Raw genomic sequence first — 22,171 nt, 5'->3', positions numbered from 1 at the left:
CACCTGTAGACTCTAGGCCTCTTTGCTGTGTTCATGGCCCTCCAAAAGGGCAGAGGTAGCTCAACAAGGCTGGTCAGCCCGCGGAGCTCAACCACTGAAGACAGAGGGGAACCAGGCAGCAGACGGAAGATTTCTGTTACAGGTTTGAACCACAGCCCTCCTCCTCCAGGAAGATAGGTCGTGACTAGTCTTCCCTCACATTTTTCAAGGTCATAGGCCTTGGCTTCAAAAACTTGCGGGCTAGCTCACCGCTGTACGGGAAGTGGGGGCAGGGGACTTTCCCCAAGGTCGCCCAGACAGGAGCAGTGGCTGCAGGACGCCTAGTTCAGTGGCTCGCTTGAATCCTCTCTAGGCTCAAAGTTTCCCGAATCCACCCAGTGCTCCGCTTGGGGCGGCCTTGGGGACTCAGAGCGGGTCAACAGTGTCACTGGGCTGTAAACCCGGCTGCAGAGAGCCAGAATCCGTGGGCGAGGAAACCGTAACCGCCTCCGGAACTCTGCCCGCCGTCCTCGGGAGTCTTTGAGGGAGGCCAGGAGAGGCGGGCCAGGGTGGGGACGTGGGGTGCTAGCGGGGCGGGCGCAAGGCCAGAGCGGGGCGCCACCTCCGTCGGCGCCGCCTGATGCCTTCCGAGCCCAGCAGTCGCCGAAGACCAGGCGAGAGACCCCCGGCGCAGGTAGTTGGGACACCGGCCCCGCCTCCCCGCGAGCCCCACCCCGAGCCCCTCCCCTGGAGGGGCGGGGCCGGCGTGCGGCGTGCGGGCTGCGAGGGGCTGCGCCGGTCCTCCTGAGGCGCCCGCCCCGCCAGGTAAGGGCGCGGGTCCGGGGGCGGGGTCCGCTTCGGAGCCTCTGCTGGTCGGGGTGGGTGCCCTCGAATCCCCTGGCCGCTAGGTCGCGGTCCCTGCGCGACTCTGACTCCTGCTGCGTTCACACCCGGGCAGTCCATCCAAGTTTGTCTGAAGATCCCCCCAATCTCCGCCCCAGCGAGGTTTCTGGAGATGTTCTACCTGCCTCGTGGCCACCCGGCTCTGCATTAGGGACAGGGCGGGGAGGGCCCCACGGGGCCGAGCACAGCACCAGCACAGTGTCCAGGGCCCTGGCCAGGACTGTTTTGCAGGAGGCTGCCAGAAGGAGGTGATACTGGCTGGCCCCCGGGCTGAAGGGCCTAACAGAGAAGCTGAGATGGTGGTGTTGCCCCCCTGGGAACCGTGTGGACAAATGCACGACGGCTGGAACAGAATCGTGAAACTCCAGTGACCTGAGTGTGCCCGGGCAGGCAGAGGAAGGAGAACTGGACTGCAGAGCCAAGAGACTTCCAGAGCAAGAAGCTTGGAGCACCGAGGGCAGAGGACAGGTGCTGCTGGGAGAGGAGGGGGTGGAGATTGTGAGTGGCAGGTGTGACAGTTCCCTGCACTTCCCTTGGGCAGTCGCTTTCTGTACTGGGGTTGCTGGTTGATTAAGGGGCCTCCAGGCCAACCCAGGAAAAGGCCTGCACAGCAGACAGAACAGCCTGCCTGTCCAGACCAGGAAATACCAGAGTGAGTGCCATGACAGGGTGCGGCCGAGGGGCCTGAGGAGCCAGACCTGGGAGAAGGCAGGGCAGCCCCAGGGACCCTGCTTGGAAGCAGGTTGGTGTGGACAGAGGCCAGGAATGCAGAGAGCCAGCAAGGCCACAGGGGCAGTAGTTGATTCACCTGTGCATGCCAGGACTGGCCAGTTTTGTCCTGACCCCACCCCATCAAGTCTCCTGGGGACAAAACACCAGGCTGGGCCTGCCAGGAACTCACTGTGTGACTTGGGTGAGTCACCCAGCCTCTCTGAGCCACTTAGCTTAGGTGAGCTTGGTGGGGTAGGGAATCAGAGGCCTGGGTCTGAGCCTTGTAAGTGCTCTACAGGGTATCTCTGGACCCTCCCATCTTTCTTTCTTTCCCATCTATAAATCCTGCATAGCCTGCAGCTGAAGAACCTTTGAACTGGAGGGAGGGAGAAGGTGAGGAGGTCATGCTCTTGAGCAGAAAGGTGTGGAATGGGTGGTAGGGCTAGGGCTGGGGAGGGGAACACTCCTGTTTCACCCCCCTCAAGTTAAGTTTTAGCCCCTCCTCCCCTGCGGATGCACACACTCCTGCACATTCATGCCTGGCCTCACCCTTACCCTCACACCCTTATCATAACTTCCAAGATGAATCTCAAAACTCCCTGGCCTGAAGAGTAGGGCCTCTCCCCTAGGAGCCACCACACCAGGCTCCCAGCCCCCAATGCAGCCCTCCTCCACCCACCACCTCATGACCGTGCTTAACTTCTGCCCTTTCCTCTGCCCTTTCCTCTGCTGTATGACTTGCTTTCCCAGAGTTAGAGATCCATTTGTGGCCATGGGCTTAGAAGGGCGTCCCGAGTTAATGGCTATCAATTTGAGTTTATAGTGATTTTTGGCTACTTTGGGGAGTGAGGAGCTGAGGACAGGCTCCCTCAGTGAAACTTTGCTCCACACTTTGTAATTTTGAGGGGTGACTAGTTTGGACTGGGTAGAGAAGCCTCTCCTGGGGGAGCAACTGAGGTCTGTGTCTTGCATCAAAGTAGTTCAAGGCCAGGGGGATAGACTGTCCATTCCATCTTTTTCTGGGAACATGGATGAGGGTCATGTGGGCCCAGGACACATTTGCAATCCTGAAATCCCTGACTGGGCTCTCCTGGTCTGCCTGGAGCCCCCTATGTCCCTGGGACTGGGGCTGCCACAGAGACCGGCAGAAGTGGCTGCAGCTGGCTGTCTAGTTGCTTCCTCTTCCTGCCTCTCCCTTCTGAAGCCTCACCCTCCCAAAGCAGCAGCAGCAGGAAAGGTGGGGCAGGAATGCCTGGGCCAGGCCCTGGGCCAGAGTTCTGAAGCACCCACACAACTCTGCTCCAGAGCCAAATCTGCCGGAGTCCTAGGCTCTACCAGGGCCTGTGACACCCCATGGCATCCTTGGGGTTGGTTGGGGAAGGTAAGACCCCTTCCCATTTGCCCTTTTGGGTCTGCCCATCATTGACTGCTCGGATGATGTCTCTTACCCCAGGTCTGCCAATTCCAAAGCCTCAGAGGGTCAGGACCAGGGAGAGAGGCAGTCTGAGGCCTTGGGCCAAAAGGCCCTCTCCCTTTCTACCCTGAGGTACTGGACCAGGTTGTTTGGGCAGATGAACTTCTTTGCTGGGTGGGGGCATCAATGTTTGGTGGGGGAAGGCTTAGAGGCCACAGTGTGGCTGTGGGGATTGATTAAGGCCAGGACCTCCCCCTGCCTCTCCCTCCAGCCAAGACACTGCGTTCACAGGTGACCCCTGCTTGCTTGGAGGCCCTCCCTCCCTGCAGGGAGCCTTAAGGCTGAAGCCTACCTATTTGTCTACTCCAGCAGCTCCCACCTCTTGAGTGGGACCTACCCAGGAGGCTCAACCTGTTTGGGGGGGCAAAGAGGGTCTGGGCTCTTCTCCATGCTGACCTTTCTCATTGCTGAGCACCATCTCTGCAACTATCACCAAGTTCATCTCCCAAAGTGTGACTTTGGTCCTACCATTACATTGTTCTGAGTTCTCTGTGGCTCTCTGCAGTTTACAGAGGTAAAGTGAGGTTCCTCTGTTGGTCAGTTAGGGTGCTGCTTGGTGGGCCACCTTCAGAAGCTGGATTGCACTCTCATGTTCTTCAATCTATGTGTTGTGTTCTATCTTCTTCATTTCTTACCCATCTGCCATGGCTCCCCTGTTCTATCAGACCTCTCCTGGCTTATGCAACACTGTTGGGTGACAGGGAGCCCAGAGCCATGGCCTCAGGGATAAGATTTGGCTCCTTTGACAACATGTCCCTGTTTTTAGAGATGGCAGCATCCCTCAGTAGAAAGGTGGCTAGGTCAGAGCAACACTACATAGTACCCTGGGCACTTGGGATCCATGGCTGGTGTCTGAGCAGGGAAATGAGCTTGAAGAGGACGTGCCCTTTTGGGTAGAAAGGGATGCTTCCTTGGGCAGCTGAGCCCTCTCTCCCACTCCTTCCATCCCCCTCAGCTTGCCCAGTCCGAGAATAGGGCAGACATCAGTGGCCAGTTCAGAAAGCCCTTGAGATGACCTGTGCTCCTGGCAGTCCTGCTAATCCTGTCTGGCTCTTATCTGTGCTCTACCTAGGAGACCCAGAAACCAGCACCCTGGTCATGTGTGGCCCTGAGGAGGCGGCCCTGCTGCGGCTGGAGGAGGTCTTCTCAGCCACTCTTGCCCGCATCAACAACCTTATTCTCCAGCCTCTGCTCTCCACCGGTGAGTCTAGGCACTCTGTGGGAAGGGCAAGGGACATAGGATGGCCCCAGGGACAAGAGGTCAACCTTGTTGCACCCTCTGAACCAACCGTAGCTTTCTCAGTATGAAATGGAGTAGTGACTCTTGGTATCTTTTGAAAGAACTGGAGTCCTTGCTTCCTAATTCCTACAGGAGTCCTAAGAGGCCAGACCATGACCCTAGGTTGAAGCCTATATCTTTCTGTGCATAGAGATCAAATTCCTTTTCTCCCAGGGCATAGGCCTGGAGATAACCCTCTGCCCCGGTTTTCATCTTGTTCCCACCCAAGGGTGCCTGCCCTGATGAGAAGGCAGATGCCTTTTTGTTGTTGTTAATGGACCTTTATTTATTTATATGTAGTGCTGAGAATTGAACCCAGTGCCTCACACATGCCAGGAAAGTGCACTACCACTGAACCCCAGCCCCAGCTCCCAGATGCCTGGGTTTTACTTCCATCTTGAGTCTTACTTGTTAAGTGACCTTGGGCAGGTACCTTCCTCTTGGGGCTCTCTTTGTGAAATGGCCCAGGAGTGTCTGCTGACCCTATAGACTCCACATTATGGATGTGAGAAGTCCTGGGGAATTCAGAGACTCAGGGAGAATTAGCATATTCAGTTCCCTGGATTCTCAGGGTTATCTTGATTAGTGAGGAGATAGACACATCCACTCCTTGAGGGTGCTCTGGGCTGCTCCAGCCTGCCCTTCCCCTGATGAGCTCTAGAGGGCACTATTCCTGTCCCAGGACCCCAGACATGCAGGACTCCTCTACAGCACAGGGCTCTGTCCACTGCCCACAGAGTGACTGTGCTCCCTCCCCAGACCCAGAGTCTTCAGATCCCCAGGACAGAGAATGCCTGCGGCTCCTTCAACAGCTGCACAAGAGCTCCCAGCAACTGGGGGAGGTGACTGAGGACAGTCTGTACTCCCTGTGGGAGAGGCAACGCCACCCGCGCTCTTTTGGCTTGGAGTCCCTGCTGCTGCTGCGCAGTGCTGACCTCGTCATGCAGGTCCACATGGAGTAAGACCACCAAGACGGCCTTGGTGTCAGAGTACCCCCTGACATTAAGGCTCACCTGGGGTGGGGCTCACCTGGGCTTGGATGTTTGCCTGATGGTGACAGGCTTGGACACTCCAGAAATGAGCCCTGGGGCCTCACTGGGAACAAAACTGTGAGTCAGCTGTCTTGTTGGGTGAGGACTGAAGGTCACCCGTGCCCAGAGCCAGACCCTAAAGGCATAGCTACTCCAAGGGTGGCATTTGTGGACCCCACAGGGTGGTGGCTTGGGTTTGGAGGTAGAGGCTGAGCTTTCAGGGTGTGCCCCTGTGCTGTCTGCAGGTACATCGAGTCCTACACGAGCTGTTTGGTGGGACAGGCCTTTCACAAGGTGGCAAAGAGCAAGAGGTGAGCACAGGGCTGCTACTGCAGAGGACCCTGGGGTGGGTGGGGTGTCCCCATTGCCACAGCAGCAGGTAGCACAGCCCACCCCTCATCCTGAAGGGCTCCTGCTCTAGCAAACCTACCCAATGTACAATGGGAGAGAGAGAGAGGGCTGGTGAGGCCAGGAGAAGAATCCAGACACCCACTTTTGAGGGTAGCTCTGGGGCAGGAAAGGAGGGTGTTCCTACTCATGAGTGGATGATTGTAATCGGGATCCCTTCCCAAGCTGAGCTGCTACTACTAAACCCAGGAGGGGCACCTCAGGCACCGTGTTGGTCTGATAGAGTAGAGGTTTGGAGTCTGGGGCTGGCCCTGGTATCTGGGGGAGTAGTCCTGGCAGGGAGGTGGTGGAGGTGGGTGTGGGAATGAAGGGTTGGGTGAAGGTGGTGTGTGACTCTCTGCACACAGTGTGTACTGGCGTGGACGACAGAAGGTACTACGGCAGATCCTGACAGGCATGGGCTGTGAGGGCTCCTTGGGCACCACACTAGCCCAGGCCCTCCGCCAGCCCCTTACCCAGCACGTGCAGCAGTACGTGCTCTTCCTGCTGAGCCTCAGGGACACCATTGGGGAGGTGGGTATCAGAGGGTAGCCTTTGGGGAAGCTAAGGGAGGGGAGAAGCAGGGCCCAGGCTCAGGAGACCCCGATGACACTCAGAGGCCTGAGTTTAAGAAAGACCCAGGCAAGCCTAGGGTTTGGAGGGAACTTAGCCCTGCCCTGGGGAAGGGGTTTGAGGACGTGGCTCTGCTGTAGGGATTTTTAATGGGTCACAAGCCAGCCCTGGGGTGTCTGAGGCATGTGACCCTGCCCTGGGGGAACCAAAGAGAATCGTGGGCTGGTATGAGGACACATGGCCCCAGGGCCACTCTGGTCTTGACTCCTCTGGAAGCACCTTCATAACCTCTCCCCAGTAGAAAACTGAATTGTCAGAGAGAAAAGGACAGTCCTTGGCCTGGGTTTAGGTCTCTGACCAGCCTCGGTCAGGACAGGGCCAGTATGACCATCACAGGTGGAGGACAGTTCCAATAAGCCTCCTGTACCCTCATTGTCTGCTCTGTCCCACTGCAGCGTCACCCTGCCCAGGAGCTGGTGATGCATGCAGTCACCATCTTCGGGAACCTACAGTCTTTCATGGGTCAGGCATTGGACCAGGCTGTGGCCACACAGGCTCTCTGGCACTCCCTGAGTAGCCAGCTGAGGGTGAGTTTGGGGCCTGAGGGGTGGCAGCGAAGGAGTTTCTGCATTGGACATAGGGACAGGGCCGCTGGGTGGCTTGAGCTGCTTGCTGCATGCTCCTTGCCTATTTCCCAATCTAGAAGCTGGGTTGGTGGGGGAACAAGGTGCTGTAAACCATCTTCATCCATCTGCTAAGCAGCTCCTGGGCTGGCCCTGCCTGGCTCTGGGGAAAGGTGGTCAGCAGAATGGACTCTCTCCAGTGTGTCACCAATCACACCTCTGTGCCCCTGCCACTATGTCATGGGCTGCCTCTGCTAGAAGGAGAGACCCTGTGCCCTGAGGGAGTGGCAGACGGGGGCCCAGTATAGAGCATTATAATAGGGGACAAGAACTACTGCAGGGAGACAGGGCTTGAGGGTAGAGTGACCCATGGCCTAGGGGTGGGGTGTGGGAGAGGACACAGTGAAGCTTCAGGAGAGAGGCCCTGCTGTACTGCTGGGAGAGCCCAGGAATGACCACGATCGCAGAGCTCCAGCACTGGTCACTGAGCCCAGGGTCACTCCAATCCACTATAGGAGGCCTCTGGGAGGAGTCTGGGCGGCAGCAGGGAGGTGGCAGAGTGGCCAGCAGCCGCAGGGCAGGGGTGCTTCATCCTTGTTCCTCCTTTGTCACCTCTCCAGGATGTGCTCTGCACCCCTACCCGCCGACTCCTGCAAGACAGCCAGGACGTCCCTGTGGTGGTCACCCCTCTACGGGCTGAGCGTGTGCTGCTCTTCGATGATGCCCTCGTCCTGTTGCAGGTTGGGGTGGGGCTGACCCCAGTGGGGTGCTGGAGTCTGGTTGAAAAAGGAGTGGGAAAGGGACAAGCAGCTGAGACTGAGGGCATGGACTTGGGAAGGGGGGAGAGACAGAAAGGCCAAGGGCTGAGGAGGGGCGCTTGGCCAGAGCCATTGCTGATGGCAATGTGCGCTGCCAAGGTGCGTCCGGCTTCAGCCGCTCCCCTGATGCCTTGGTTGAAGCTTTCACTTTGGCTTCCCCATAGGGAAAGTGGGCATTGTTGAGAGTGTGTCTACTTAGTTCCCTTCATACTCAAGAGAAGATCCCCAGGGGAAAGGCTGGGTGAGGAGGCTCCCAGGGAAGAACCCCGCAGAAGCAGCTCTGGGGCTCTCGACATTGCAGAAGTCAGGAGGGAGCTAGACCTGGGTTTTAGTAATTGTTACATGGCAGTAGCCTTGACCCAACTCATATTGCCTTTGTGATATCCATGGCACTGTCCCCTTTGTCCTCAGAATGTCAGCATGGAGCTCCCCTTGCAGACAGGGAAGCCGAGGCCTGGGAGGGATGCTACTTGCCCAACCCCAGCCCTGTCTCCTGAAGCCTGTTTTTGGACTTAGTTTGTGTATGCATTGCCCCTGACTTCTGTGTGCCAGAGATGTTGCCCCTAACTGAGCCAGCCCTTTCCTCCCCTGGGCCTTTGCATATGTCATTCATTGTTGTTGCTGGACCTTCTCTTTTCCTTGGCCTGTGTCTGCAAACTCCTTTTAGCCCTCATCCCTGGACTCCTGCTCCTCCTCTTTCTGGCCATGGAGCCATGAGTGGCCTTCCTAGGCCAAGTGGGAGGACATAGGACAGACTCTTCCCAAAGGAAGGGATTTTCTGTCTAATTCAGAGCAAGAAGGCCTTCCAGGTAGAAGGAACAGCATGAGCAAAGTTCAAGAGTGAGGAGAGTTTGGGGCCAACTAAGGGCCCTGTGTTGGTGGCATGGTATGATGCTAGGTTTGAAGAGGGTGAGGGCTAGGGCTAGGGCCACAAGAACTTGGAGTGGTCTCTGGGAACTTCCACGTTAGGCTCAGCCGTGGGTCTCCAACTCCCAGGCAGGAGAACTCAGAGACCCTTCCAGCAGGGGCTGACAAGGTCCAGGCTGTATTTACAGACCACTCTGATAGCCACAGGGGAGAGGGAGGCTGGTCCTGGGTATCTGGCCAGGCCCTGAGGCAGGAAAATAAATGGAGGAGCTGCCCTGAGAAGAGGAACAGACTGCACAGAGAGAGATTCAGTGCTGGGCATGCTGCACCAGGCAGCCTGGAGCCACCTAGGTGTTCATGCATAGGGCAGCCTGAGCAAAGGGCAGGTGAGCACCTGTCCATCTTCTTCCAGGGCCACAATGTCCATACCTTTGATCTGAAGCTGCTGTGGGTGAATCCTGGGCAGGACAGGTGAGCACTCCCCTCTGCTGACATCCCTGATCTTCCTTCCCTCCACTCCCTGACATATGTCCACACCTTAGGACCTCTCCCATGTCCTCCTGGGCGGAACTGGGGCCTATTCATCATCTCTCTCTGTCTAGGTACACGTTCCACCTCCTCACACCAGAAGAAGAGTTCTCCTTTTGTGCCAGGGACCCCCAGAGCCAGGTGAGTGGGGAGAGCTGTGACCTGGGGGCTGGGAAAGGGAGGACCCTTAGAACAGGGGCCCGAGGTGATCCCTACCCTCGTCTCTTCCAGTCTCCTGGGCACCCCTGAGGGAGCAGACAGGGATCTTGGTCTGGGAGGGCTGCAGGCGACAGCAAGGAGCAGCAGGTGGAGGTGGAGGGTGCAGCCTGGAGCTGCCCCAGAAGCTGTCTTTAAGGGAACACCCGCAGCAGTGGCCTGTCCTTGCTTCCCTGTCCCCACCAGGTGGTCTGGCAGTGGAAGGTGACCCAGGCCGTGTGCCAGGCCCTACGTGGGAAGAAAGACTTCCCGGTGCTGGGGGCAGGCCTGGAGCCATCAGAGCCTCCTGTCTGCCGCTGCGGAGCCTACACCTTCCGCGCTGAGGGCCGGCTCTGCCAGGCGACCTACGAGGGCGAGTGGCGCTGGGGCAGGCCCCACGGCAAGTGAGTGACCGCTCTCTGGGCTGGACCTGGCAGGGGCCTGAGGGCCAACGGGACCCTGGTGGACCTCGCAGCCTCCGGGCTGTGTGTCCATGAGTCTGTTCTATTTGCCCCTCAGAGTTTCTCTTAAATCCTCTTGAGTAGGTCCTGGCCTGCAGTAAGTCTGTGCCAAATAAAATCTCAATGGTGACATTGGAGAGCAAGGGCCTGCCGCCAGGGGCCTGGCTTGCAGGGACTGCAGTTGCCACTGCTTCTTAGGAGGGTGGGCGAATAATTCTCCTGTCTACACAGCTCTGTGTCTGGTGGTGACCCAGAGGCCTGACCACCTTCTTGCTCCACTGGTCCTCTTGAGGACCCTCTGGGCAAGAGTTTTCACCCATTTTATAGACCTATGGTCCCAGGCTTTGCCACAGCTGGGGAGACTTTCCATCTGGGGTTGAAGAAGGGACCCAGAGAGGAGAAAAGACTCGTAAAATCATTCTCTCAAGCATAGCCATGGTTTCTAATACACGACCTCCTTCCTGCAAGAGCTGAGGGGCTTATGAACAAAGAGACCCCCCACCAAAAAAAACAAAAACACCCTCAGTACCCTATCCGAAGAAGGGAAGAGGAGGGTCCACACCCCACTGACTAATAACGTTTAGCTTGAAGTTGAAGTTTAGCTCAGAGCTTCCTGTTGGTCAGGGCAGAGGGAGCTAGATGTTTCCAGGAGTGTTGTGGGAGGTGCCCATGAGGCTGCTGGTGCCGTTGAACAGGAGTGGAGAGAGCGGAAGGGGTGTTCTGGGCGGTGGGGGTGGGGATGGGGGACTACTGACCATCCCCACAGATCCTCCCTCTCTGGTTTTGTCTGCACATAGGCTGCACCCCCACTCCATCTTCCTTCCTGCCACTCCACCAAGGTGGAGGGCATGGGGGGGTGTCTTAAAGCAGAGACAATAGGGCTGGGAGGAGGTGGAGTCCAGGCGAAGAGAGATCCAGGGGCTGTGGGGAGGGTCGGCCTCTTACAGAGTCTCTGGCTGAGGCTGTTAAAGATGGATCTGGTGGGCCCGATGTCATGGACCTCCACTGTGTTCCAGGGGAACCCTGAAGTGGCCGGATGGACGGAATCACGTGGGGGATTTCTTCAAGGGCCTGGAGCAGGGGTAAGGCTGATGGAGACTGAGGCTGCAGTGAGTGTATATGTAGGGAAGGGGCTTCAGTCTCTGTGCCCAAACCTCCAGCAGGAGTGTAGGGACCATATGGTCCAGCTCCTGTCATTGTACCAAGGGGAAGCCTTGGTTCCAAGGCTCCTGACAGGGGCGTCTCAGCAGGGGCTCGCAGAGGAGTGATTCAGGGCCAGGCTTCCCAGGCTTCATGGTGGGCATGACACAGAGAGAGGTGTCTTATGCCTTGGAAGAAGAGTGGGGGCTGTTCTCCCTGTTATCTGAGGCGGTTCCTTGGGGACAGGGACACCCTGAGTGGCATGGTGTGGCTGTGCCCGGAGGTGGCCCTTGGGGCTGACTCCCCTCCCCCCACACCCTCAGCTTTGGCATCCACCTGGTGCCCCAGGCCGCTGAGGACAAGTTTGACTGTTACAAGTGCCACTGGCAGGAGGGCCTCATGAGTGGCTACGGCATCTGTGAGTAAGTGGCCCCGGCTGGTGGGGGTGGGGTGGGCTTGTGGGAGGGCGAGTCCTGGGCCCAGCTGTGAGGCAGGGCCAGCTGTTGGTGCTGCTCTCCAGGTACGGCACTGACGAGGTGTACAAGGGCTACTTCCACGAGGGCCTGCGGCATGGATTTGGGGTGCTCGACAGTGCACCACAGGCGCCCCAGCCCTTCAAGTACACAGGCCACTGGGAGAAAGGCCAGAGGAGTGGCTATGGTGTCCAGGAGGACAGTGACAGGTGAGTGCTCACAGCCACCACCCAGGGTGAGGGGCAGAGAGGATCCTCACAGGCCAAATAGTCTCAGGCTCCCTGTGTGCTCCCCGCGTTCCTTCAGCGTCCGCCACCTCTGCCACATTCCCTTGGCTGCTGCTGAGGCTCAGGCCGAGGGAGACTGACCATCCCGACTGCAGGGCCCGCCAGTTCTGGAGTCCTCTCTGTTAGAGAGGAACCTCTAACCTGGTCCCATTGAGGAACTGAAAGTCTTCCAGGCTCTCTGGGTGGGACGGAGCTGCAGGTCCTTGGCCTGGCATTGAGACCACACCTAACCTTCTGATCTGACCCCTGCTAGGCCTCCCATGCACCCCCAGCCTCTCGGGACCACTGACCGTCCCCACAGATCTGTTGTGCGCTCCTCCCTCCCTGGTTTTGTCTGCATAAAGGCTGCACCCCCACTCCATCTTCCTTCCTGCACCTCCACCATGAAGTCCCCCAGGATGCCCTCCCCAGGCAGGCTTCCTCCCCCCCTTCACCCTCTGTTCCTCTTGGGGATTCTGACCTCGCCTGCCCCTAAGTCAGAGTTGAGTGGATTCAGATATGTCAGTGTTCCTAAACTGTCCCCCCCACCCCGCCCTCTGCTGGCCCAGCACACAGAGGTGCTCCGTAAGATTCTGATCCAACTCTGGCCATACCCTTTCTTCCCCCAGGGGTGAGCGCTACATTGGCATGTGGTGGGCTGACCAGCGCCATGGCCCAGGGGTTGTGGTCACTCAGGCGGGTGTCTGCTACCAGGGCACCTTCCAAGCGGACAAGATGGTGGTGAGTGGGGTGACCTGCTTGGGTCCCGAGCTCCCGGTAGCCTCGGTAACCTACATCTGCAGTCTCCTCACTGGACTCCTAGCTCCGGGCTACCTGCCCCCCCTGCTTTGTAGGATCCTCAAGGGAACCCTGCATGTTGATGTCATTATCCTAGCATAGGAATGAGGCTAGAGCAGTCAGAGGACCTGCCCATGACACATCCTACTGAGCAGCAGAGCTGAGGCTCAAACCCAGGTCCCCAGAGCTTGGTCCCTCAGCTCTCCCTCTGCCTTGCCTGAACCCGACAGGTGCTTGGTGGGTGGTAGGCTGTGGCCTATGGCTGTCCTTGTTATTATGACTTCTTTGTTTATGTTCCACTTTGTTCTGAAATGCGTTAAGGAAAACCTATAGATAAAAAGAAGAAAAGGCAAGAATAGGTACAAAAAATAAATTTACAACCAAGTTAAACATAGACTGTCCTGTTTGGCTCTGAGCTTCCTGACCGCTGCTGTGGCAGGGAAGCAGGGACGTGCTGCACTTCCTGAGCTCCCAGGGGCATCCTGCAGAGGGGGTGAGCAGCCAGGTCTGTTTAGGGGAACCCCAGGATGAAGTCCATGGGGCTGGTGCACAACCGGCCAAGGGTCAGTATCCCACTTAGGCACAGTCCTGGGAGAGGGTGACAGGGCTTAGAGCCCCTCTCTCCTGGTGTCAATGTCCACCTCCCATCTTTACCATCCCTCCCCCTCCCCCTCCCCGTGTCCTGGCCCATCTTACTCACCCTCCCTGTTCCCCATGCCCTCCTTCCAAGGGCCCAGGCATCCTCCTCTCTGAAGACGACTCCATGTATGAGGGCACCTTCACCAGGGACCTGACGCTCGTGGGCAAGGTGAGGGCCCCTGGGACCTTGCTCCACACCCTGCCAAGGCCCTGAGTGGCATCTCCCTACCTCTGTCCTAGAGCCCAGAGCTGAGAGTTCAGGCAAAGGGTGGAGCAGGAATGGAGGGCCCTTCCTTTGCCTCCATGGGGGTGGGGGTGGGGTGCAATGACCCTGCCATGGAGTCACAATTTGATTCTGGAGCAATCTAAGAGGGGACTGGAGAACTTGCCTCATGTCCAGAGGATGCTGGTGGTCTCTGGCTGTGTCCCCTCAATGACCCCTAGTTCAGAACACCTGGCTTCTACCATCACCAGTGCCCTGGGCTGCAGACCCTGGAGACACTGTCCTTTGTATGTTCCTGCCCAGGCTGCCTCAGCAGAAGGCAGCGGTGCCCTGCTGGGGCCTGTGGAAGTGTAGGCCCTTTAGGACAAGGACAGGAGGGCACCCCTGGTGTATAATGGGTGGACATCGGGGTGCTGTGTGGGACAGCCCCATGCAGCCAGGAGTTGGCCCTCCCCAGCCCCTCAGTGCCGGTCCTCCCTATTCTCCTCTGTGGGTCCCTTCTCCACCTTTCACCCCTTCCTGCTTTGAGAGGGGGATGCAGCTGTTGGTGGGGGGCTCCTCAGAGCATTCAAGCCCTCAGGGAAGGAGCAGATTGAATGGGTGCTGGGAAGACCCCCTCGGTCTGCAGCCTGTCTGACCCAGATGGACAGGCGTGAGGCCTGTCATCATGGGGTAGAAGCTGGGCATACAGACATCCCTGCCTCCCTCTCCTGGCTCCCAGGGCAAGGTGACCTTCCCCAACGGCTTCACCCTGGAGGGCTCATTTAGCAGCGGGTCAGGGAAAGGACTGTATACACAGGGAGTGCTGGACACGGCTGCCCTCCCACCAGATCCAAGCAATATCTGCAAGAGGTAAGAGCCTGGCCCGCCTGGCCCTGGCCCACTAGGGCCTGTCTGTGTGTGTCTGTTTTCACCCCCAAGGTTCAGGTCTCAGTAGATGGGCTTATCCTCCAGAGAGCCGAAGGCAAACAACCCTCCAGTCAGAAACTCTTGGAATCAAGAGCTGTGTGGAGATAACTCCATACACCATAAAACAGGAGAAAAATGTTAATTATAGAATTTGCTTTGATCCTGATCTTTTCTTCTAGAAAGGGTACAGACAGTTTACAAACCAAACACAATAAAAAAGAAAGAAAGAAAAAACGATGAGTTGCTCTTAAAAGACAGGGATAGACAGATAGGTACTACAACAGTTAGTTGAGCTCTAGTCTGGCTCAGAGTTCCCCAGCAGCCAAGGTGAAGAAGGAGATTTGCTACATGGATTAATTGTCACTGTCAAGTGATATTTTTGGAGGGGAAGAGACTTTTTTTTTCCCCTATACAGACAGAGTTCTTCCTTAGAAAACTGTAATCCGAGCAGTGAATTGCCAAGTCTGCTGAGAAACACTTGGGCATGTGTGAGAATCGGTGTGGATGGAGGTTTTAATGAGCCGTGGTCCCAAGCAGCAGTGAGATGTAGAGATGTCAGGTACAGCTGACTCGTGGACTTACCATCCCTGCATGCTGCCTCTCTGACAGCAGGAGCTGGGGTAGACAGCAACCCCTAGGGGCATGCCCCAGCTGTCTGGGGTACAGGCAGGGGATAATCTGTGTGATACCAGAGGACAGGACTCCGTTAGTCACAGTCCATTAGATGCACACACAGCCAGGCCTCAGCCTGTTGGCCAAAGCAGGATCAACTGCAGGAAGGAACAGGCTGTGGAGGAGGACAGAGCAGGGGTCATGGCAGGGGAATCCTGGGCTTTGAGCACTGGTCTATCCTGGGTCAACACTCCCTTTCTGAGCTTGGCCTTAATCCTGGTCTCGATCCTCCCAGGATTCTGTATCCTGTCACTTCTCCATGGCAGAGTCCATTCTCTTGTCCTTCTGTCTGTCTGTCTGTCTCTTGGAGCAGTACCGGAGGTTGGCACTGCCCCTCTCAGGGCCTGGACAGGGTCCTGCCCACTTCAGCTCCACCTCTCCCCTGTCTCCCCACATCACAGGCAGCTGGGTCTGGGCGCCTTCCCCGTGGAGAGGCGCTGGCATGGAGTCTACAGGCCCTTCTGGCACTTTGTGTTTGCCGACTGCCCTGGAGACCTGCAGGAGGCCCTGCTGGGCTTCCACATGCAGAGCCCGAGGGAGCTGCGCAAGTCCCAGGAGTACCTGTGCTGTGAGAGGTGAGGCCCGCGGTGCCCGCGTGCGCGTGCCCATGGGGCAGAGGGCCAGGGAAGGCTCCCTGGGGGCTGGGTGTGGGTGAGGGACGCTGTGCATGGTGCTGCCCAGGAGCCACCCCAAGGACAGTGCGGGCAATGTGGAAGACATCCTAGAGGAGTTACTGCAGCACCGGGAGCCCAAGGCCCTGCAGCAGTACCTCAGGAAGGTGAGGGCCCTGGGATGGGCGGCCCACGGGGAGGCCTTGCTCTTACTGGGTCCTGCTGGGGAAGGTTTCCATTTCTCATGGCAGGGTACCGACCAGAGGGGACAGGCCTGTGGGCCCTTTGTCCTCAGAGGGCCACAGTTTTCTGTCTGTGAAATGGGAGCAGCTGGGCCTGTGGCACTGCTGCTCTGGTGTTGAGTGCCCGCTATCTCTGCACTGGCCCAGGCTCTGAGCAATTCACTGCACCCCCTGGGAAAGCTGCTCCGGACCCTGATGCTGACCTTCCAGGCCACCTATGCGGGTGTTGGGGCCAACAAACACCTGCAGTTTCTGGCCCAGGAGGAGGTGAAGCAGCATGCTCAGGAACTCTGGGCTGCCTACAGGTAGGTGAGCTCCGAGGCACATGGGGCCAGCCACTGCCTCCCCTGTGCCCCGGGCCTGCTTGTCCCTGCAGTAGCTCTTCCTGATACCCTGATAGCAATGGTGCCTTTACCTCAGGTCTGATCCAGCAAAGAGCCAAGGGGTTAGAGATGACAAGGGCCCCACTCAATCCTCATCTAGAGTCCAAGCCCCACGTGGCCCTGGGTAGCTCTAACCCCACTGCAGGCCCAGCCTGATCCAGAACTCGGAACCATCTCTGGTGGCAGGCTAAGCTGCGGCCCCATCAAACATTTCACAAAGAGGCCTTGGATGCTGCAGTTCCTCTGCTGCTGGGACGCAGGACTCTGGCGACATCCTCTAATTGCAGCCTGATGACTGCTGGGCCATGAGAGGGTGACACTGCAGGCTCAGTGTCCTTGGTTCTGGGATATAGAGCCACCTGCTTTCACCTTGGTGGCTGAGAGGGTGGAGCTTCGGTTCTGTGGCGGTGGCAGCCATGCCATGCCCTCTCGTTGGTTTGCAGGGGTCTGCTGCAGGTTGCCTTACAGCGCAAGGGCCAGGCCCTAGAGGACGAAGACGAAGAGACAAGGTGACCAGCCCTGGCCACTGGGGCCTCCCTCAGGGGATAGGGGGGAAATGTTGGGCATCCATGCTATTGACCAAGCAAGCATGGTGTAGTGATTCTTTGTGAATCACAGTGAAATGTGGGAAAAGAAGTGAGGGAAGGAGGATCTCACAGATTCAAATGAGTTGACTGAGAAAATCTTGGGGAGATTTTCTATGGAATGTCGAGGCTGGAGGCAGGGGCAGCATGGTGGGGTGAGGAGCTCAAGCACTGATATTCCCACCTGCCAGGCCTCAACCTCCCACTGTCCCCAACCTGTTCTGGTTTCTCCCAGGGACCTCCAGGTGCATGGATTGATGCTGCCTCTCATGCTGCCCAGCTTCTACTCAGAGCTCTTCACGCTCTACTTGCTTCTTCACGAGAGGGAGGACGGTCTCTACAGCCAGGGCATAACCCACCTGAGCCTGTTTCCCGACACCAAGCTGCTGGAGTTCCTGGATGTGCAGAAGTAAGCCTCCCTATGCCACCTTAGCCAGTGCTCTAGTGGAACAGACCATACATACTCGACTCACACGGTCCTCAACCAAAAGCAGGGCTAGGTTAATTGGCTCACATACTACAGAGTTCTAAGGTTATGCATTCAGGTGTGGCTGGATCTAGGTGCTCAACCACACCACAAAGAGAAGCCCCCTTTTCTTTCTCTGTTTCTTCTCTGACTCTCCTTCGGGGTGACAAACATGGCAGTAGCCTCTTGAGGGTTATACCCTCCCAGCTCAGTCCCCTCACTGTCCACATAGGCATTTCCTTCCCAACAGCTCCAGCAGAGCACTTGGAGTCCCTCACTGGCTTAGCTTGGGTCTTGAGCCCACCATGAAAAGCAGGTATCAATGACCAGGCCAATAGCTACCATGAAGGCTGGGCAAGGTTGAGTGCTCTGGGCACTTGGAGAGTCGGGGAGGGGAAGTCCCTGGTAGCAGGTCAGACAGGTATTTGCCATACCTGGGGTCTTCCCTTCTACCCTATCCCTTGTCCTTTTTCTCTCTAAAACATTGACACCATGAGTAACTAACCCCCAGTCCCCACTGGGGTGCTTGGCCACGGTCCCTCCTCCTACACATGGTCTCCTTTGTCACACAGCAAGGGCTTCTGCCTCCAGGAATTCTGCTGGCCTCCCCTGGCCTTGAGTTCCACACATGTGCCTTGGGATTATTTTTTTTTTTTTTGGTACCAGGGATTGAACTCAGGGGCACTCGGCCGCTGAGCCTCATCCCCGGTCTAGTTTTGTATTTTTTATTTAGAGACAGGGTCTCACTGAGTTGCTTAGGGCCTCATTTTTGCTGAGGCTGGCTTTGCCCATCCCCCCTGTTTCAGCCTGCTCTTATGGGCCCCTTCCCTTCCCCCAGGCTGTCCTCAGCCTCCCTGGGTGACAGCAGCCTTGCCCCCTGAGCTCAGCCCTGTTCTTCATCCTGGCAAAGCCTCCTGTCACGCTTTTTTTCAATTTCAGGCACCTGTGGCCCCTCAAGGACCTCAAGCTGACCACCAATCAGGTGAGAGGGTGGGCCCAATGCTGATGTTTGTCCAGGAAAGGCGGAGCTACCAGAGCTCCCTGGAGTCCCAGTGGCCGCCTGCCTCAGGATGGCTGTGAGAGGTGGAGAAAGATGAGGGAGGACATGCCAGGCTTCCTGCCTCATTCCACCTCCCGCCATGACCAGGCTCCAACACAGGCTCTGTCCCTTTCCTGCTGTGTGGCCCCCAGCCAGATGCTTGAACCCTGAGTCTCAATTTGCTCCCATGTAAAGGGAGCCACTTCCAGGCCCACCTCACAGGGTGGGTGTAGGGTGACAGGCACGTGAGACATTTGTTCCCAAAGCGTGTTCCCGACCATAGCAGCAGGACCATCTGGAACCAGATTCTTGGACCACCCCACATTTGTTGAGTCAGAAACTGAGGGAGTCACCCAGGAACCTGTGTTGCAACAGGCCATTGGGTTTGGGAACCATTGACATGGTCCTTTGGGGTTGGGGGCATCTAGTGACTATGATTAGATCGATCCTCCCAACCCCCTGGAGCTGTTACCCCATTTGATAGTTGCATAAGTGAGGCCCACATGGAGCTGGGTCACTCAGCCCTCTGGATGGGGCTGTGCTAAAGTCAGTGATGGGGAAGGGACTTGGGGCAGCCTGAGCCCTGGGAATGAGGGCATGTCAGAGCAGGGACCTCAGCCTCATTTTAGTCTACTCCCCACACAGAGGTACTCGCTGGTCAGGGACAAGTGCTTCCTGTCTGCCACCGAGTGCCTGCAGAAGATCATGTGAGTCCCTGCCCTGGGGAGTTGGGCAGGGGACCTGGGAGTGTTGGGGGTCCCCAGCTGGGGCTGGACCCAGGGATCTTGACCTGGAGCCAGCCACCCTGCCACAGGACCACAGTGAACCCTCGGGAGAAGCTGGAGGTACTAGAGAAGACATATGGGGAAATCGAGACCACGGTGACGCGGGTGCTCGGCCAGGAGCACAAGCTGCCCATGGATGACCTGCTGCCCTTGCTTGTCTATGTAGTGTCACGGGCCCGGTGAGTCCCAGCCAAGCTAGGTTCATGGTTGGGGTGGGGGTACAGGTGCAGCAGCCCCCTTGCACCCTGCCCAGATGGTCTGAAGTCTGTGGACATCATGGTTACTGATGCAGGTTTCTTGGTAGAGACAGACGCCCAGAAAGGGGAGGGTCCTGTGGGCACCAGAGATAGTAGGGACCACATCTGAGGTGTCCAGCCCTCTAGGCCAAGGCCCCGTCCCTTGCTCAGCTATGCAGTGCCTCTCCATGATGCCGCCGTCTTCTCTCCCTTACTGTCTTGGGGTGGGTGTTCTCCAGAATTCAGCACCTGGGAGCCGAGATCCACCTGATCCGGGACATGATGGACCCTGTCCACATAGGAGGCCTGTATGACTTCCTGCTCACAGCCTTGGAGGTGAGGGACAGGACTATAGGCGGAGGTAGAAATGTGCTGGCCACAGGGACAGACCTCTTCCCTGCCCCAGACACCCTCAAGGGGATGAGCTCAGATTCGCAGCTCATGTGTTGTATTTCTGTGGAAAGGGTCCTCGAAGGTTCTGTCCTTGTTAAAAAGGGACTAAGACCTCTAGGCCACATCCCCAAGCTCAGAGCCCATTTTCCTTGCAGAATGTGACTGAGGGCTGAGTAGGAGACACTTAGTCTGGACCTGGGAGGTGGGTGCCCTGGGCTTTGGGCCCCAGAGGCTGTGCGTGTGGCTGGGAGCAGGCAGGCCGGGGGCCCAACCTCTCCTCTCTCTCCCCAGTCCTGCTATGAGCACATCCAGAAGGAAGACATGAGGCTGCGGCACCTGCCTGGCCACTGGGACTCCAGGGAGCTCTGGTAGCTCCGCCTTTCCGGGACAACATCAGCACCGAGAAGGCCACGCAGTCTCCCCGCAGGAACAGGCAGCACCATCTGCTCCCGATCACCCAGGGCCAAGGGCAGGACGGGCCCTCGGAGGCAGCTCTTGGAGGAGATGGGCATTTTGTTTTTCAAGGAGAGATGCTGCTGCTGTCCTCCCAGGGTGAGGTGAGGGGCAACAAGTGCGGCCCCAGAGCGCATGGGTTTCCGTTGGTCACTAGCCCAGCCTCCGATGACCCTCTTAATCAGCAGCAGCTCCTCGTCTGGGGTGAGGAGTTGCTGGCTTTTCAGACTGAGTCTTGCTTCAGAGTTGCTGAGCCTCTCTGGGCCTCACGCTGCTGCCTGTCAAATGTGGGGGGCGGGTGGATGGCCCATAAAGGTCCTTCCAGCCACTCGCTGAATTCTGGAGTCCTTTCTGAAGCCAGCCGTTAGTTCGTGGAGCTGTTCGAAGGCTGTTTATTGGGTTTTTACTCCTCTGAGTATTCTTCTGGTGACCTGCCTCTTTCCCAGCTCTTCCCAGGGCTAGCTGGCCTCCCAGGGTGGGTGGCAGGAACGCTGTAGCTCCTCACCAGCCTGCTGGGTGGCCTCTGGCAGGTGCTTGCCCTTCTGAGTGTGCAGTGGAGAGGGTGGACTTGGAGTCCCTGAACTGCCCTTGCTTGTCTGTGACGTAAATGGCGGTAAAGGGTGGGCAGTAAACCCACATGGCTTGCCTTCCTGCCAGCAGACCCCAAGTGGCCCCGAGTTACATGCCTGAGGCCTCTGTTGATATGTCTGGAAGGAACCTGAGACCAATCTGTGCCCTGGCTGATAAGCACCTGGAGCCAGGACTCTCTGGGGTTGGGGAGCTTAGGTTTTACTTAGTTTCTCATGTGGAACCCCCAAGTGCAGGAGCTGGACCTTGGGGCAGCCTCATCCCTTCCTGGCCTCAGTTTCTCTTCCATCAAGGGGCTTGGGCCAGGTGATCTGCAGGCTTTCCTGCTGCCCTAACAGTTGAGTAACAGTGGGCAGTGTGACAGTGCTCTGAAGTGGCCAGAAGGGGTGAAGCATGGCCAGGAAGGTGAGTAGGGCCTGATGCTGAGCCCTGGGTTATAACCAGGGTTGGTCTCTGTTCCTGACTCCAGGTGTGCCTCCCACTGACCTCAGCCTGTGAGGGAAGGGCTGGAAGCCACCGAGAAAGCCACTTACCCCTGAGGGCAAGGCTGAGCCCCAGGGCCCCAGGGCAGGGGAACCCAGGAAACCTCAGAGATAGGGCAGGGCAGCGGGTGGGGAGACCCAGCTGGCCCTCTCACTGCCGCCTCCAGAGGAGCAAAAGAGGCTTTCTCTGGCTGGTTCCATTGAAAGCACCAGCCTGAACAAAGGGCCTGGAGTTCTGGTTCTGCTGGGAACCTGTGGTGTCCCCAAGAAAGTCCCCAGGAAGACACCTACCCCTGGGGACTCGTGACTCACCAGTACTTCAGTCGTCTTCAACTCTTACGACTTGTTCCTGCCCTTTGACAAATAAGAACTTCCTGACCCCATGCCTCAAAGGCAGCCCCAAATTCCCACAGAGACCTCAAAACCCTTCTGGCCTCCTCTGGGATCCGTGAGCCCTTGCCGCAGTGTTCAGAGGTAACAAGACCCTGCTGCCCATCCTCCCTCTGGGCCTCACCCACAGCCAACGGAACCGAAGCCTCTTGACATGGCCTTGCAGGCCATATTAAAAGGGTCCTGGAAAGTTCCAAGGGCCACCAAGGGTATAGCAGACCCTTACAGCAAAACCCATAGGGCAGCAGGGCCTTTGCATTAGAGAGTAGGGAGATTGACGGCAAGGGGAGTGCTTCGTTACGGAAGCCGGGTAACCACCTGCATGTGTGCCTCGGGGAGCTGCTGCAGAGGGGTCACCTACAGGCAGGTCAGTCACACCTCAGTGATGGCCTCTTCCAGCTGGATTCTTCTGCAGGTGATGACTGTGTACCATCCTAGAATGTCTCCCACTCTCTGATGACTGGGCCAGAGGAGGTGAAATGTACCACAGAGGCCCAGGTAGCTGCTCCTGCTGGTACTGTGGCTGGGAGGGTACCTCGGCCGGCCTACTGTGTTCAGGGAGTTGACTCA

At 57.6% G+C, this 22,171-nt stretch overlaps 1 protein-coding gene across 6 annotated transcripts; it reads left to right on the top strand.

Moving 5' to 3' along the window:
• Positions 1-275: 275 nt before the first annotated feature.
• On the top strand, positions 276-20,610 carry Als2cl (ALS2 C-terminal like). 6 transcript variants are annotated; one of them, XM_026389909.2, is made up of 27 exons: positions 276-804; positions 1,101-1,350; positions 4,140-4,268; positions 5,106-5,304; positions 5,623-5,688; positions 6,133-6,298; positions 6,793-6,924; positions 7,581-7,700; positions 9,058-9,116; positions 9,248-9,314; positions 9,576-9,772; positions 10,846-10,911; positions 11,293-11,391; positions 11,490-11,651; positions 12,338-12,449; positions 13,237-13,314; positions 14,090-14,220; positions 15,351-15,524; positions 15,631-15,727; positions 15,950-16,107; positions 16,629-16,694; positions 17,005-17,178; positions 18,175-18,217; positions 18,920-18,981; positions 19,089-19,238; positions 19,535-19,631; positions 19,980-20,610. In XM_026389909.2, exons 3-27 carry the CDS (start codon positions 4,166-4,168, stop codon positions 20,058-20,060), a joined length of 2,859 nt encoding a protein of 952 aa, XP_026245694.2. In that variant the 5' UTR covers positions 276-804; positions 1,101-1,350; positions 4,140-4,165; the 3' UTR covers positions 20,061-20,610. The 6 variants fall into 6 exon arrangements, with proteins under 6 accessions (XP_026245694.2, XP_026245695.2, XP_026245693.2 ...); XM_026389910.2 differs by adding an exon at positions 1,947-1,986 and having other exon boundaries at positions 276-1,350; XM_026389908.2 differs by having other exon boundaries at positions 276-1,350.
• The last annotated feature ends 1,561 nt before the right edge of the window (positions 20,611-22,171 follow it).

This window comes from Urocitellus parryii, chromosome 3 (assembly GCF_045843805.1).
Source record: "Urocitellus parryii isolate mUroPar1 chromosome 3, mUroPar1.hap1, whole genome shotgun sequence".
NCBI lineage: Eukaryota > Metazoa > Chordata > Mammalia > Rodentia > Sciuridae > Urocitellus > Urocitellus parryii.
Note: the sequence above shows the minus strand (reverse complement) of the source record. Positions and strands in the feature narration are given on the sequence as shown.